This window comes from Periplaneta americana, chromosome 17, assembly GCF_040183065.1.
Source record: "Periplaneta americana isolate PAMFEO1 chromosome 17, P.americana_PAMFEO1_priV1, whole genome shotgun sequence".
Lineage (NCBI taxonomy): Eukaryota > Metazoa > Arthropoda > Insecta > Blattodea > Blattidae > Periplaneta > Periplaneta americana.
In genome coordinates this window covers 7,404,550-7,421,807 of record NC_091133.1, presented here as the reverse complement: position 1 = coordinate 7,421,807, position 17,258 = coordinate 7,404,550, and the positions used below count along the sequence as shown (strand labels likewise).

General features: G+C 35.6%; 1 protein-coding gene across 6 annotated transcripts in view; it reads left to right on the top strand.

The window, feature by feature from the left end:
• The first annotated feature begins 1,311 nt into the window (after positions 1-1,311).
• The window catches only part of LOC138693347 (zinc finger protein 665-like), a 31,433-nt gene continuing 15,486 nt past the window's right edge, over positions 1,312-17,258 (top strand). For 2 of the 6 annotated variants that reach the window (XM_069817260.1, XM_069817265.1), the window contains exons 1-3: positions 1,312-1,388; positions 1,954-2,047; positions 8,672-8,769. In XM_069817260.1, the coding sequence (XP_069673361.1) occupies positions 1,368-1,388; positions 1,954-2,047; positions 8,672-8,769 (213 nt within the window). In that variant the 5' untranslated portion in view covers positions 1,312-1,367. Of the gene's footprint in view, positions 1,389-1,588; positions 1,667-1,953; positions 2,048-8,671; positions 8,770-17,258 lie in introns of those variants that run through there. The other 4 variants (XM_069817261.1, XM_069817262.1, XM_069817263.1 and 1 more) reach the window with 4 other exon arrangements.

The following is a 17,258-nucleotide window of genomic DNA, read 5'->3' as shown; positions in this document are numbered from 1 at the left end:
TTTTGAAAATTTGAATGACACAAAAATTCACAAAAAATACCGCGTCACGAAGATCGTGGTACCGGTACTCAAAATTGTAGAAGAAACTGATTATAGGTTAGAATATCATAAAAACGGCTGAGACAAAGCTGAAACTAGTCAACTAGGTAACATACAACTGAGTTTTATTTTAAGACATGAAAGTGATTATTATAACTACATACCAGTACCTAGGAAATATTAGTAAATTAATACATAATGTGCATTCAAACATAACAAAACTTAATTGGTATATTAACTTTCATTTATTAGAATATTATATTATAGCTAGCGATAAGATATGTTTGCACTGTCTTTAAAACAGAAGCGAAAGAGCTGGATTGTTGGAATTTATAATCGTCTTCTTTCCGATGGAAATTTAATTTTCCAGCAGGATAACCACCCCGCGCACACCGCCATAAACGTTCAAAGACGGTTCACGGAAAAGCATGAAAAAGAGGAGGATTGACAAATATCGAGACATCCCACCTCAAAATCCATATCAGTTCTGGGATCAATTTCTGGCTACCTGGAAAGATTTCGCTAAGGACCAGAACTATTTCCGCGATCTGGTGGACTCAATGATCCGAAAATGCCAAGCAGTGATAGACGCCGGTGGCATGTGGAAGAAGTATTAGATCCACATGTGTATTTATTTTATTTTTCTTGAATTTGTTTGTTTATCTTTGTTTTATTTCGGGAAGAAAATCGATCTCCCAAGAGTTTTTTTAAATTCTCCTAGTGGAGACAGAGTTGCGAAATAATTCGTTCCACTACACAAAATTAAAAAAATGAAGAAAGGTAACATGTATAAAAATTAGTTACCGTAATAAAAAAAAAAGTTATCGCCGAGCATCGAACACGGGCCCCTGGGATGGCAACCCAACTCGCTGCTGACTGCTCCATCGAAAAGTCAAGACGTAATCAGCGCGACGAGGCACATATAGCTGCTCGGCTGGAATTCTACGGAGACAGCGCACATATAAACGTACTCGTGTAAATATTTTAATGTTCAGTACTAATTAATGTTTCATTTCATTAGGACTGATTTACTGAAGCTTGGTGAAACCGGCCCTTACTTTAAACATTCCTCAAAGAGAAACATTACATGTTATTTTCACAACTTTTGTCTGAACAGCTGTGGTGTTATCCGCCATGTTTAACTGTTTGTTAAATGAGTTAACGGCCTGAAATCCTACATTTAAAGTTAACAAACGGTTAAGAACAAATGGTGTTGAACAAGTGGAAAAACTGTATTTAACAAACTGTTGAAGGTTTAACAGTCGTTAAGTGTTCTAACAATACTTGGACAAACCGCCCACTAATCTATCAAGAGAACCCTGCCGCAGATGCTTACACAATTATCACGAGTAAGATCGCCATTTAATCAATTACTAATAAAATTATGTTCAATTAAACCGCAGACCGCACCGGTATTGCTCCAATAATCGGGAATTTGTACATCTCTTGTCATATTTATTTTATTTTTTTCTCTTATCTTGGTTTAGTATATTACTTTTCCTTGAAGTTCGTAGTCACGGCACATATGATCGTGATTCCAGAGTCTGGAATGATGTATCTTACATTCTTAACGTGAAAGTGAGGATATTACTGACTGGGTTCATTTTTTTTTGTTCATATTTCATAGGTGGGTATAAGCAGGGCGGGTATAAGTATCAATCAGTGAGTACCGATATTGAAAGTTTTGCCTTCGGTATAATTAATTATCATTGGAGCCTTATTTCTTTGCATTCTTATGGTACCGGTACGAATACAGTATTTCCTTCATTACGTCACAATTTTACAATGTTTGCTATTTTTCAGGGCGGTTCTTGCATACATACATGTTCGAAGCATGCATACATAGGCAATTTTTAAAGGGTTAGGTACAGTTTAAGACTTTAAAACATGGAATTTTCTTTTTACTTTTTTAAGGTATGGTTTGCACATGACCTCCCGGTGGGAAAGCTTTGTCTCCAAGAAAATAATGTGCTAGGAGTTCCTAACTGCCGAAGAGATACTGGAGGTGGTAAAGGGCGCAAGTCATTATTTCATTTGTACCCAAATTGTGAATATATCAAAATTCCACCATCAGTCTGTGATCCGTATGCTACCGTAAAATGAGGTGAAGTTGACCAAAACTCCCGAATAAGTTTCAGAGTCCATTAATGCGCGGAAGTAAAATTTCTATTCTTTTTTTTTAAAAATGGTATTTTATATATTGTACTTTCCTTTTCATATTTGACATATTGACAAAATTTTAAAATATGTTTCGTTTCAACTAGAATATTTTATTTAAATCTACAATATTTAACATTTTTTGTACATGGGATAAACTTTAAAGCTGCAGGTAACTCCAGAGAGGATATTATCACACAATCATTGATTTCAGCATCTTTGAGCATTTCTGAACATACACATAATTTGGTTTCCTATCCAGAATTACTTAGTAGTCTACTGGAGGGGGGGGAAAAAAAACGGAAATTTACATGTTTCTTGGGGAGTAGGAATTCACTGCATTTGTTATAGTACTGATGTATAGATACAATTTTGAAGTTAGAAACTTATTTTTTGCCCTTTTTTTTTTTTTTTTTTTTTTTGTAGTCTCAAGACAGTGTTAGTTGAAAATGCTTAGGAAGTATGTATCAGTTGATAAACAGAACTGCCAATATAGTAAACAAGATTTAGAAGATGCTCTAAAAGACTATTTAGATGGAAAATTGAGCATGAAACGGGCATGTGAGAAGTACCATATTCCAAAAGGGAACACTTTTCAATAGGGTGCATGGAATGAAAGCAAAATCGTACGGTGGTCCAATGGTTTTTTCAGCTGGTGAAGTAAATATAATGGTAAACTGCTTGCTGGCATGTGCATCTTTGGGTTTTCCCTTAAATACCCTTGATGTAAGGTTGTTTGCTAAGGGATATCTGGACAGAATAGGTAGGGAAGAAAAGAAATTTGTAAACAACATGCTTGGTGTTGAATGGGCTAAAAACTTTTTGCAGCGACATTCTGAAAAATTGTCAGAGCTCCTGGCAAACAACATTAAAAGAGCAAGGGCTAATGTCAGTGAAGATGTAATTAGGGAATATCATGTAAATCTTTCTGACACAATAGAAGGGTTACCAGCAGAAAATGTTTTCAACTACGATGAAAGCAACTTGTCAGACGACCCAGGAAGACGCAAGATGATTTTCAAGAAGGGTGTTAAGTATCCTGACAATGTTATAAATCATTCTAAAAGCTCCGTATCATTTATGATGTGTGTGTCAGCTGATGGAACTGCTCTTCCACCGTACGTGGTGTACACATCAGCTCAGTTATTTTGTACAAAACCGTGCTGCAGTAGAGGGACACATTACAATAGAACTTCGCATGGGTGGTTTGATACAATCACGTTCACAGATTGGTTCAAATCTATGTTCCTCCCACATGCTAGTCGTCTCCCTGGAAAGAAAGCCCTCATAGGTGATAATTTATCATCACACTTTAATGAGGAAGTGCTTCAGCTGCATGAGAAGAGCAATATTTTTTTTTGTGTCTTTTCCAGCCAATGCTTCTCAGCTATGCCAACCTCTAGATATCAGCTTTTTTGGACCATTAAAGAAAGCATGGAGGAAAATCCTAAACAGCTGGAAGAAATGTCACTCCAAGCATTCTGCTGTGGAAAAGAGCTTGTTTCCAAAGTTGTTTAAACAGTTGTTCAATGAAGTGCCAAATATGCACCAGAATATTATCAGTGGCTTTGAAGCCACAGGAATCCATCCTCTGAACTTAGATAAGCTCTTAAAAAGAATTCCCAGGAAAGAAACACTCACACCTTCGAAACACCGTGACACTCCTACGATGATAAAGAAACACTTGTAGAGCCAGCAGCGACATCCAGTGCAGACTTCATCAGGCTGTAATACAGACAAGAAAGCCAGAAGACGACTGACATTGACTCCTGGTCAATCAGTTGCATCAGAGGACTCTCCTCTGAAGAATAAGAGTGCCACTTCAATACCAGTATCCAAGCAATCAGGATCAGCTAGAAAGTTATTTGTTTCCCCTGGAAAGTCATTGACACTGACTACCAATACAAGAAGAGCTGCCGAAACTGCTCAAAAAGAACCTCCACATTCTGCGACAGTGTCGAAAGAAAATGACTTTGTGTTGGTGAAATTCAAACAAACAAAAAAGTGTCCTTTATTATGTGGGTCAAGTCATGGGGAAGATGAATGAAAGTGGTGACCTAGAAGTCAAATTCATGCGCCGTAGTAATAAGATTCCAGGTGCATTTCATTTCCCAAACGTGGAAGATATTTCTTTCGTAAAAGTTGATGGTGTGAGAGTATTAAGTGAGGTTTCTGCTCCTAAAAGGCTAACCTCACGACAGAAATCATATTTTAATTTTATGTTAGATGAGGACAATGTTCACTGAAATGTAAAAGTGGAACTGGGGTCATAATAGCTACTCACATACGGTATTTTATTGTAATTATAAATTTGTTTAAAATTTTCTAATGTTTTTAATGTATTTGAAATCAATTATGGTACTTTTCTTAGAAATTGCTCTGTTAAAATTGAAATTTAAATAAAAATTACGTTTGATAAGGTGTTATGTGTTGTGTATAGCTCCTGGGTACTCTTTTCTTGGTGTTTTAATCACTGTGGTATAAAAGCAATGGTTAACCTTCATTTTCATAAGGTCACCTTCATCCCATGCCTTAAAGGACTTATTTCAACATGAAATACTTGTGTGTTAATTAAGACTATTTGTAATAGCGAAAGTATGTTTGCTCTGATTAAATTCTATTCTTCAGATACACACCTTTCTTTATATACTTTCACAAAAAAAAATAATAATAATAATCCTGGACGCCACAGTTATGCAAAGTTCAGAATTGGTTACCTTCACCCCGTTTTACGGTACTACATCAATATGGGTAGAGAAATATTTTGCATCACGTACCAAAATTAGTACGATACTAAATGTCTTTTTATAGTTGCTAAATTGTCATCCTGAGTTTGTGGGTGCCTGGATGATGATATGTTTACCATCAATAGCACCCACAATATTCGGTAGGTTTCAAAATTCATTGAATTCATATGCTTAGATTTTCTGGCCTTCAAGAGACGAACGGCAGAAAGAGAAGGTAATGCAACTTGCGTGAATTGTACAGCTGCATCGTCAGTTACGTAATTTTATTTGCTGCAATTTCCATAGTTTCCTAATATATAGACTACTGTACTCTGGGAAACTGTTCAGTGTTGCCAACAGTTGTTCGTATAATCCCGCTAGATGGCTTTCGAAAACTCGCGATTTTCTAACAAATATCTCTAGCTTTTAATGTATACGTATTATTCAATAATAATAATATTAACAACGGTCGAGATAGTGCATCCACGCGCCAATATAACGAATATTGGACACTATTATCATTGCCAATGTGGCGCTATAAAGCAATTTTGAACACTTTTATCACAGACTTAACATATTTAAATTCTTATTGCATTATATATGTTACCGTTAAAATCCAAAATTCGACAAAACCACTTTCAACTAGTAACAACTACTGTAGTTTTAAAATATAGATAGATAGAAAGCGAATTTTCGTAAGATCTAGAACCAATGACAGGTCAGGTTTGGTTTGGTTGTTTTTTTTTTTTTTTTTTTTTTTTTTTTTTTAAGGCTTTTACCAAACAAAAACCTGATCAAACCAAACTTAACCTGACACTGATTCTAGATCATACGAAAACTCAATTTATATCTATCTTTATTTGCTTAAATTAGTTTTTACTAGTTGAAACTGGTTTTAAACGGTAACATAATTATGTAATATGGAATTATCACTACATTAACACATCCATTATTTCACAAAACACACACTGGACGAATTAAATGTAATTATGAAAGCCGCTTATAATGCTATACTAAAAGCCAGGTTATGAACCGACGAAACGGGAAGTAGTTGAATTGGCGAGAGGAAAGTGCGGGTTAGAGGGGTAGCCTGTGCAGTGATGACATGTTGAGTGTGGGGGATGGAGGGGAGAACGAGAACGGAGCTTTTCATTGGACCTCGCATGAAAATGTCGTCTGCTAACGAAAATCTGGCAACGGAATCACGGAGACAGTGTAGCCAGTTCATTTGCAGTACCACGTGCATTACGAGTCGCATTTCGTACCAGCGTCATTAGCTCGTGCTTTCTTAAAAACAGTGATTTTATTTACTAATAGTATTGATAGTGTAATCGAGATCTATATACAGTAGTTATTTTAAACATATCGGTGACAAATGCTGAACACGCTTTGAATCTCTCCCCACTATGTGGCAACAGATCTCAGAAAGAGACCAACAGAACGTTGCTTCCGGTTTAGTCGGTTCATAACCTGGCTTTTAGTATAATATGAATTTCATTTCAGAAACCCTTGATCTAGGCAGAAACTTTAAAGATTAAAAACCGCTAGTATTCCCGCTAAGCGGGATAATATAATTTTACCCACGAGACGGTTATCCAAAAAAAAATAGATTTAGCGGGAAAACCGCTAAAATGGCAACACTGAAACTGTTCATCAGGTAATTCAGTAAGCAGTTTCTACACCAGTTTGTAATACTTCATTACAAATTCTTTGGTCTACACATAACCTTTCCACGTTAATTCTATAATTCTATAGGAGGCCGTGCTGAGTTCTAGCGTTAACGCTTACGTTATCATCGAGAATGATACCATGTGTTTATGTCTTGAGTTGCGCTAACGTTTGCATTTTCATTTTGAATGGGCCTTTACTCCCTCCACGGTTATTATACACACCGACTGTGCAGTCAGGTACAGATACCCATTTGCCTTTGTTAAATATCTACATATTTTTAGTATGCTTATGTGTATCTGCGTTATTTAATGTCGGTTTTTTTTAGCCATTGCACTGAATCATCTGTCATACTAAATTAGCAGACATGTTTTTATTTGTATATTTAAACATCTCTCCCTGATACCACATTTTTATTTTTCACCAATTTCTGACCCTCTTCAAGCACTTGGGGTAAAATTCGCACAAAATACCGTCACATTCGCATTCTGTGACCTCAAAAGCTTCTAGGTATAAAATTTTGTCGATTGGAGGACAAGAGTTTCCTCATCCCCTTCTGCGTCCTCTGCAGCAAGTCTACATTATTGTGTGATATTAAGAAATGTATAAAAAGTATTTAACCCACATTGTAGAATGTAACCTTCATTTTAAATTTTATGGCTTTTTGTCGGCTAATTCAAGACATTAGTGAATTTTTTAAACTTTAACCCACACCTTTTCTCAACATCTACACTACCTTAGGGGACAAAACTTTAAAGGGTTAGATACAGCTTACAGCAGCAAAATTTTGGAAATATTAAACATTTTTTCCTCCATTACTATATATATTGTACAATAATGAAAATAGGTATGTTTAAAACATTGTTCTTCTGCTATATGAAAAATATATTTTTAGGATTTAAAAAAAATTATTTACTTTTTTTTTTCCCCCAAAATTGAGTTCACTGCGCAGTGATGAAGCGTTTCCCACATAACTAAAAAAACTATAAATCATTCTGTGATGAAATCTTTTGTGTGTATTATTACATGTCATATCAACAATATGATGCAAGATCACTCCTCTACCTTTGATAGATTGTCTGATAAAAAATGGTCAAATATCAATATTTTCTTCTAACACGAAATAAAAAAGATATTATTTATTAAGAAATGTAGTTGAAAGAGCATGATGTTATAAATATGAGTTTCAGCAATAAAATAAAATAGAGAGAACATGAAAAAGTGAACAAGTTTATGAGTTATGAGGGAAACGTTTCATCACTGCAGAGTGAACTGCCACCATTTCTAATTTTGAAAAAAAAAAAAAAAAAAAAAAAGTTTTTTTAATCACATATATATATATATATATTTTTTTCATATAACTTAGCAGAAGGACAGTGTTTTGCACATACCAATTTTCATTATTGCACAAGATACAGTAATGGACGAAAAAAATGTTGAATATATCCAAAAGTATTACTGCTGTAAGCTGTACCTAACACCTTAAACAATAAAATGGCATCAAAAGCCTAATCCAGTTCTAGAAATGTACCAATGTTCTAAATTTCAAGGTTGTATGTCTGCTGGTTAAAAAGACATATCAGTGATTTTTTATCATTCCTGCTTCCCTTTTTCGTGCCCTTAATGTTCGTATTTCGCAGACCTTCCTCTTATCTCCTGACAAAGGATTAACGCAAATATATATACAGAGGTTAAGGACAAGGTCATTCAGTCCATTGATGATAGAATATTTTATTTGCTATGTAAATTGTTTTATAGTAACGAATGAACACATTTCTCAGTGATAACTGAGCCATTTAACTTACGCCTTCGAATTAAGTATAAATGTCTCAGTGTACCAACTTCCCTATGATTTGAAGCTTATACTGTGCTCAATTTACACAAAGAAGTGAGAAACGAAAATAACAAATGTTTCCCATTTTCCTTCATTAGCAATTATCTCGAAAATTGTGTGCCAGAAACTAGTCCCTTCTCATATGAACATTCACATATATTCTACATATATATTGTCACCACTGCGAGTAAGTCCCTTTCAGCACCTTGCATTCTGCAGACTTCAACACTTAAAATGTCTGTTGCAGTCGTGATGGAAGTAATTAAGGAGGAACCCGAGGTCGACCCTTTGGCTATACAATGGAATGATAATACTGATACTGATGAGAAGAAGCTCTTATCAGAGGTAAATTGAAAGTCACTGGTTCTAATTTATATATGCGACATGTATATGACAAAGTTATATATGTATACCTTCCAGTATATAGACTAAGAAATTAAAATCTGGAGTTGGTTGTCGTGTTTGCCTTCATGTCACGTGTTATGTGCTTCTTTTATGATCAGTAATAATATTTTATGAGCTGATAATGATGGCTGGTTTAAGTTGAATTTTAAGATATCCTTCAATCACAATGCTTTTTTGCAAAAAAATTAATATTAATTTGTTGCTAATGCCCTGTATATTTTAATGACTCTCCTACATAACATCAAGAAGTTGAATTTTTCTACAAGAGCGTAGGCACGTCCATAGTTTTCGATTTCGATAATTTCCTAGAAGACGGACAAAATCCAACATGGCTGACGAAAACTACCAAAACGTTCTACCAACTATGAAGTTCAAATGTCACCAAATATCACAAAATCAAATATGGAAAATCAAACATATACTCATATTTTTAAAGAAGAAAAATCCGTACAAAAAATGAAAATATGTTTAATTATTCATCTTTGATTTTTATGGTGTTTGGTGGCATTCGAACTTCATAGTTGGTAGTACTTTTCTGGCAGTTTTCGTCCGCACTTTACCCCACAAATCGCTAAAACACAAAACAAAACAATAATTTATCATCTCATCAAAAAAAAATTCAATCCTCATTGGCGTCTTCAATGACAACCACTTAACATCACTTCCATTATGACACAGGCCTTAAGGCAATCTAAACTTCAACCATGCAGCCAACAAAGAACTAAACCAACACTTTGTCATAGTCAAGTTCACATAACTAAACCATGTATTTACACAATATGAAATTCTCTTTGAACTCTTATTACACCTTAACTTGTACGAAAAATTCAATAAATAATTCCTTGGAACCATAGGAACAGTTTTCTCCTCAACAATCGACACATTTCTTATTCACCAGCGAAAGAATAAACCAAAATCGACACAAAATTTAATACTCTGTTCTGTGTTCACACATCTTTCACAGATATCCTAAAATGACAAACTTTCAATAAATTTAGCCATCAGACACAATATAACACCACTCACGTCAAACAACCAAGAACAACTTAGTGACGTCATTATGCATTCAAAATTAACGAAAATTCTAGAACAAATGATGACAACTATAACCAATCAAATTGAAGGAAAATCATAAAATGACAAACTTCCAATAGCTTTAGCCAGCAAACAGTATAACAACACTCACGTCAAACAACCAAGAACAACTGAAACGTCATTACCCATTCAAAATTAACGAAAATTCTAGAACAAATGACAACTATAACCAATCAAATTGAAACAACATCACGGCGACACCTCGTATAAAAACCTAGAACTAACATATAAAAGTCACTAAAATCACTAACATTTTAACTCTAAAGTAAAAAAGTTTGTAATACTTAGTACATCCAACCAGGTGCCCGTCTTCTATGAATTTACCTCGATTTCATGTGGTAGGGCAGATGTAGCTCCATCGTAACAAACTTAGATGAGCAGTTGTAAATGTGGCAGTCACGTCTTACAATATTTTCTGTATACAAAGTAATTGAATTGTAATTTGTAATAATTAATTAAGAATAACAGAAGTGATGTTTAATGTTGCAAATCTGTTACCTTCTCCTAGCTTTCTGTTCACTTGTGTGATTTACACGCAATATAAATCTATGCAAATACAAATGTGACCAATAATTTCCAAGTAAAACAATGGCAATATTAAAGCATGTTACGCTGCTTAATAGTAATGTATCTTTGTTCTGCTTCTATTATTGAAGAGCAGTTGATAATAAGCATGACCATATCAGTTTGTTGGTAAGGCATAGTATGGCATCTGAGCTCTACATGGTAATTATTCGACATTTTTGGAATAAATATTGGAAGGGAAATATATTCAAAATAATGAAGTGTATTTCAAATAAGGACTAAAATTATAATATTGAATAAACGTATATTTGTGAGATCATTGATGAATAATGACAGTTGCAGTGACTCAGATATTACCAGTAGTAAAGGGATTTTATATAACTTGCGTTTATTTTTCTTTTGTTTGTACCTATACCTGGTAAAAAAACCGCCCATGTTATTGAAGTACATTTTGTAATTTTTGGAATTAAAATGTATTTGCCATTATCTTGACGGAATTTTTATGAAACGATGCTAAATTTTAAATGGTTGTTAACAAATGTAAATAACTCGGAATAACATTTAACAGCGATCTCGGCTGGGGGGAACACGTTACAGACACAGCGGGAAAAGCATGGAGAGCATTACACTTTGTGATGAGGGTACTAAGAAAAGGCTCTGATAAATCCAAAGAGATTGCATATAAATCACTAGTACGTCCAGTAATGGAATATGGTGCTGCATGTTGGGATCCTTACAGAATAGAACATATTAAGACACTGGAAAAGATTAAAAAACGAGCTCTCAAGTGTTGTCGGAAAAATTCACCATTAAAATGGGACACACTCACGGACAGGAGAATGCGAATTCGATTATGCGCACTGTTCAAAACATACAGAGATGAGCCTGCCTGGAGAGAAATAAAAAATTAGGTTGCAGCCGCCAAATTACTCTTCAAGGAACGACCACTCATATAAATTGAGGGAAAGAAGACAGAGGACGGACACTGGAAAGTTTTCTTTTCTCAATCGTACTATCAGGGACTGGAATGCTTTACCAACAACCAAAAATGTATTTAAAAATAGGCTTAAGGACTTTACTAATAGACGGTAATTATGCACAGTATTTAAAGGGTGTAAATAATATTTTGTTATTGAAGTGTTGTATCAGTGAAGAATTATGTTGTGTCAGTGAAGTGTGTTGTGTAAGTGAAACGTGTTCCTGTCAGTGAAGCTTTATAGTTCATAGTGGCAGTGCAAAGTATTTGAACAGTGAAATTTTTTTGAAGTGTTAGTGAAATCAGGATAGAACCAGTGAAATGTGTCGTAGTTCCAGTGCAGTGAGTGAGTTGACAGCGAAATGTTGAAAGGTACTTGTGTAGATATGAACATATCATACTCGTTGGTTTTAGTTCGAACTTAGGTTTAAGATACAAATATTAGATTTATTTTAAATGTTACTTTAAGTGATCGTGCTTCATTTAATTTAGGATATTCCCTGTTATTATTATCATTATTATTATTATTATTATTATTATTATTATTATTATTATTATTATTATTATTATAAATTATTGTTAGTATTAATTATTAGTATTATTATTATTAATTGTATTTTAATTAATAAGTTTATTATTGTCATTATTGAGTGTAATTAGTTACCACTGCCACTGGGTATATACCCATTGCAGTGTGAATAAATACATACATACATACATACATACATATGATATAGAGGATATTATTCCATAAAATCCCGAAACTGATATTTACCTTAAAATTTCGACTCCGTTGAGAAAGAAGAATGTTGTCCTATAAATGTGCTTGTTTATATAAAAATACATAGATACATTCAGTATAGGTGGCAAGACCTGTCCTCTGACCTTATCATATGCCATGGCTATACCACCAAGCAATGGGTATGGTGGGGACGATAAGATTTAGTCTGAGATTAATTTCTGTTTCGGTATATTCGTATGACATTAATCAACATGAAACAAACTCTGTTTCTGGTAGCTCATTCTTTCTCCTCTTCTACCACTCATATGCCGTGTTTCACCTTTCGTGTACATTAGGGTGGTCGTTATATGGCCTAAAATAAAAAGTTCGGAAATATGCATCTCCCACCCTCTTATCTAGTGGTACACCATTAAAAACGAACATGTGCCAAGAATTGGAGCGACCAGAGTATATTCAGGGTATGCTCCACGATGTTTAATTTCATGCAGGATGTGCCATTCTGACATGTGGGTAATTGGGTAATACGTTCAAGTCGTACAGCCATACTCAACTATCAGAAGTTCTACGAGGGGGATCCAGAAAATAACGACCGTTCGCGCATACCCGCCGCGCAGCTGACTCCCCTTCCTTGTTTGAAGGTCAACTGGCTTCCTTAACATGTGTTCTCATAATGTTGTGAGTACTGGTTGCAACAAGTCGCCATTGTGCATTTTGTGTTACTTCAAAATGAACGACATGATTGATAATCCCGCCGACTGTGAGGTGAGGAGTGTGATTCGATTTTTGAATGCCCGACATTTGAAACCTGCGGAAATTTACCGGCAATTGAGAGAAGTGTATGGTGATACTATAATGAATGAAAGAAATGTGAGAAAATGGTGCGAAATGTTCAACAATGGGCGAACAAATGTCCACGATGAAACTCGACCCGGACGCCCATCACTCATCACAGAAGACCTGAAGACTAAAGTGAACGACAGAATCTTGCAAGACAGGCGCACATCACTCGACGAATTGCATATTGCCTTTCCTGACATTTCTCGTTCTTTGCTTGGTGAAATTGTGTCGCAACATCTTGGCTACCACAAAATTTGTGCCCGCCCGCACACTGCTGCTTCAACTCGACAATTGCTGGACCAATTCGGTTGGGAAATCTTTGATCATCCGCCCTATAGTCCAGACCTTGCTCCTAGCGATTTTCACCTTTTCACTAAGCTGAAAGACTTTCTGGGTGGTACGCGTTTTGGAAGTGATGAAGAGTTGAAGAAGACAGTGAACACCTGACTTAATGAACTGGCGGCTGAGGAGTATAACACGGGAATTCTAAAGCTAGTGAACAGATACGACAAATAATGTTTAAATGTAGGTGGTGATTATGTAGAGAAGTAAAGGAAGCTTCAATTATGTAACAGACTATGTTTTTTCAAATAAATATATATTTTTTTAATTATTACAACAAAACGGTCGTTATTTCCTGGATCCCCCTCGTACATCTGACGTGCAGACATCATATCCATGAGCTCCTTTTCGAAAAAGCATTTAGTGTCTATATCACAAAGGGACTATCAACTGGACCAGAGATCCTACTGTTTAAGCTGTTTAAGAAGTTCCGGTCCAACATCATGCACAGTCTGCTCACTGATTACAAGCCAGGTGTAGCAGTACCATATATTGCTGCCGAACTAAAGGATGTTACCGCAGATGTGAAAGATTTTGTGTTTAGTCAACTTGAAGTAACCTATCCACGTGATGATTACCAAGAAGTATTGGAATTGACTTTCTTGTTCTTGGAAGAACTTTCTCCGCGAGGTGCAGGCCTATCATAAGCCAGGTGCGAGCCATTAAGTACGGTTCATGGCAATATTGATCTATACTGTTTTCGCTGTAAGAAAAATCCTACTGTAAACACAAGCACGTGGCTGTCATACCCGTGATTGGCTCACAGTCGAAACACTCACACAACGCAGGAAAATATAGTCTGTATTTGGAAACTATCATCTTGTATTATTTGAAAATAAAAAATTGAATTCTAGTTGTTAAATACAATGAAACATATGACTTCACTCATATGTAAAACGCTATGTAAAAGAAAAGCTACTTTTATATTTTGTTATGTACTATGAACGCGGATGAATACCAACAGTAATACCGAGGTAGTCTGTTCTTGTAACAAGCTGGTGTCACTTGAGCTCGTAGTTGTTCACATAAGCACGTGGTGCTGAAGTATGGCTTCTGCATCCTCAGTGTGTGTGGTTATTAAACATAAGAGTGGAAACCCTCTCAAAAGCGGAGAAAAACAAATATTCTTAAATGTATATAATAACTTATGTGAGTTTTAATTACAGTATTTATGAAGTAAATGTTTCCTAAGCAAACAATTGCATAGCAGTGAGGTTAGGCCTACTTGACGAGTAACGGGAAATGTTTAACCTGAAACAGAATGTACAACAGTAGGCGGGAACACGTACTGAGAATCCATGGTGCCAAACAGCGGCCAATGAAGCCTCACTTCAGTCACGTGCTATTGTTTACATTAGGATTTTCTTACACCGAAAACAGTATATGTACTTAATATATTCTTGTTTAGAGATACGGGTTTCAAACTAACAAACGCAGAGGGTCTGTTGAAACTCCTTGTGGCACAAACATCACCAACACCCATGGGTGCCCTGAAGAAGCTGTGAGGACATCTATGATATCTAAGCGAAGAGCCAGTAGCACTAGCATTCTTTGACAGAGACATTGAGAGTCTGGCTGAGCAGAAGAGAATGCCTACTGGCCTTAGCTCTGCCAGATTAAATAAATATTATTTTTATTATTGTTATTGTTATTATTATTATTATTATTATTATTATTATTATTATTATTATTATTATTATTATTATTATTATTGTTAACTCATCAGAGAAGAGAGTGATGGTCAAAAGACTCAGCATCACCACGCAAGGAGGGTTCACCCTCATGCAGGAATACAATGCTTTGCTGACGAAAGACGAGGAATAGAATCAGTTCATCTTGGAAGTCGTCCAGCACATCGCAAGTGCTATCCCTATTCAAAGAAGTCTACACTCCTCCATGGTCTTTCTTCACCCTCTATTATCGAATAGGCGCCACATGTATTGTGCTGGAATGTGGACTAAGTAGTTTCCCCTATAACAACATAACATTACAGTTTCTTCTGTTATTAATGAACGGGCTCGACTGCTCGTAGTGTTCTTGTATACTTTCAATATCTACCTCCAGCTTTCTATGTGAAAATGCCGCTGTTCCATGTCGTTACCTATTATAATAAAAGAATGTTGCATCAATTGATTGATTGATTTAGTAATTGAACATGGTTTCAGCACATCACCGTAGTAGTCCACACCTGTGGGGCAATGGTCAGCGCTTCTGGCCGCGAAACCAGGTGGCCCGGGTTCGAATCCCAGTCGAGGCAAGTTACCTGGTTGAGGTTTTTTCCGGGGTTTTCCCTCAACCCAATACGAGCAAATGCTGGGTAACTTTCGGTGCTGGACCCTGGACTCATTTCACCGGCATTATCACCTTCATTTCATTCAGTCGCTAAATAACCTAGATGTTGATACAGCGTCGTAAAATAACCCAATAAAATAAATAAATAAATCACCGTAATACGCAAAATAACCATTCAGTAAGGGGAAATGTCACTTGCATTGAGCATACCTTAAATATTAACCTATTGGATCAGAATTTCATCCACATTAGTTTTTAAGCCAGGGAGAATCGATGTGAGGGAAGGGAGGGGGAGGTATTTTAAAACTTGAAAAATAAGGACATCCTAGTGCCAGTGCCTAGTACCTACTACATATACATACATAGGCTACATACATAAGTTCGCCAAGGACCATTTAAGAGAAAGAAAACCCAATTTTATTGAAAAAATTTATTGGAACAGACACAGGAATTGTTTAAGTCTTTTTCGACATATTCCCCACCAGAACTGAGATACATGTCATATCATGGGATCGGCAGAGAAGAGCACATGACTGTCAAACGCTGGTTCCGATCCTAGGTAGCTGACTTCTACGACACAAGGATACAAAAATTGATCCTATGGTATGACAAATGTCTCAATTTCAGTGGGGGAATATGTTGACAAATAGTGCAACAGTTGTTGTATCTGTTTCAATAAATCTCTCCATGCAATTTTGCTATTTTTCTGTAAGCGACCCCAGGGAAAGTCACTTTCTGGACGGCCTCGTAATTGTAGTCGAGTGGCCAAAATTTATATCAGTATTTGCTTTGACATTGTCACCATGATGGAAGAAAAGAAAAAAAGTTCACTTTTTTATCTGTCCCCATCAGAATGTTTGCTTTTCAGATAACTTTCGTAAAATTTTCGACTACTAGCCGACATTTTTTTTCCATCTGATGTCGATTGTTCGAGTGAATTTAGAATATTATTACTTTTAGTGACTGAATTACAACTTGATGAAGCAGAGGCACTGAAACTGTATTTAATTTACCCAGAGACGAACGGTATCTTCCTTTTTAATAATTGGTTTATTCATATTTATAAGAAATGCGAAAACCTAACTCGAATACTAATACAAATGCATACTATTATAAGACATGTTAAACAGATTCGCTGAACACTAAAATAAGACCTAAATCAAACTGACAAACCACTCTCAGCAGAGACTTCTCTGTTACTAATCCCAAGTCAAAATTCGGGATGACGATTGTTAATGAATGGATCTCCAACCAGTCTGAATAAGGCCGCTTTATGGCCCCCAAAATCTCCCAACTTTTCCTTTGAGGGAAGGCGAGCATATATTCAAGAATTTTGTTTTAAATAAAATCATCACTTCTATTGTAAGATATAAGATACAAATAGGTTTTCTCGCGTGAAAAAGATGTTGAAAACATTATTGTTTAGAATATTACACACATCCAAAAAAATTTGTAGTTAAAAAAATTAACTGACAAATAATATTTAAACTGAAGCATTTTGGATTTATTTATTAATACAGTCTGAAATGACGCACACGACCCATGACTCACTCGAAAGTGTTACGCAACCCGCTAGTTATTACCACTGGACTGGTAACTTATTTTAAGACATGATTTGTA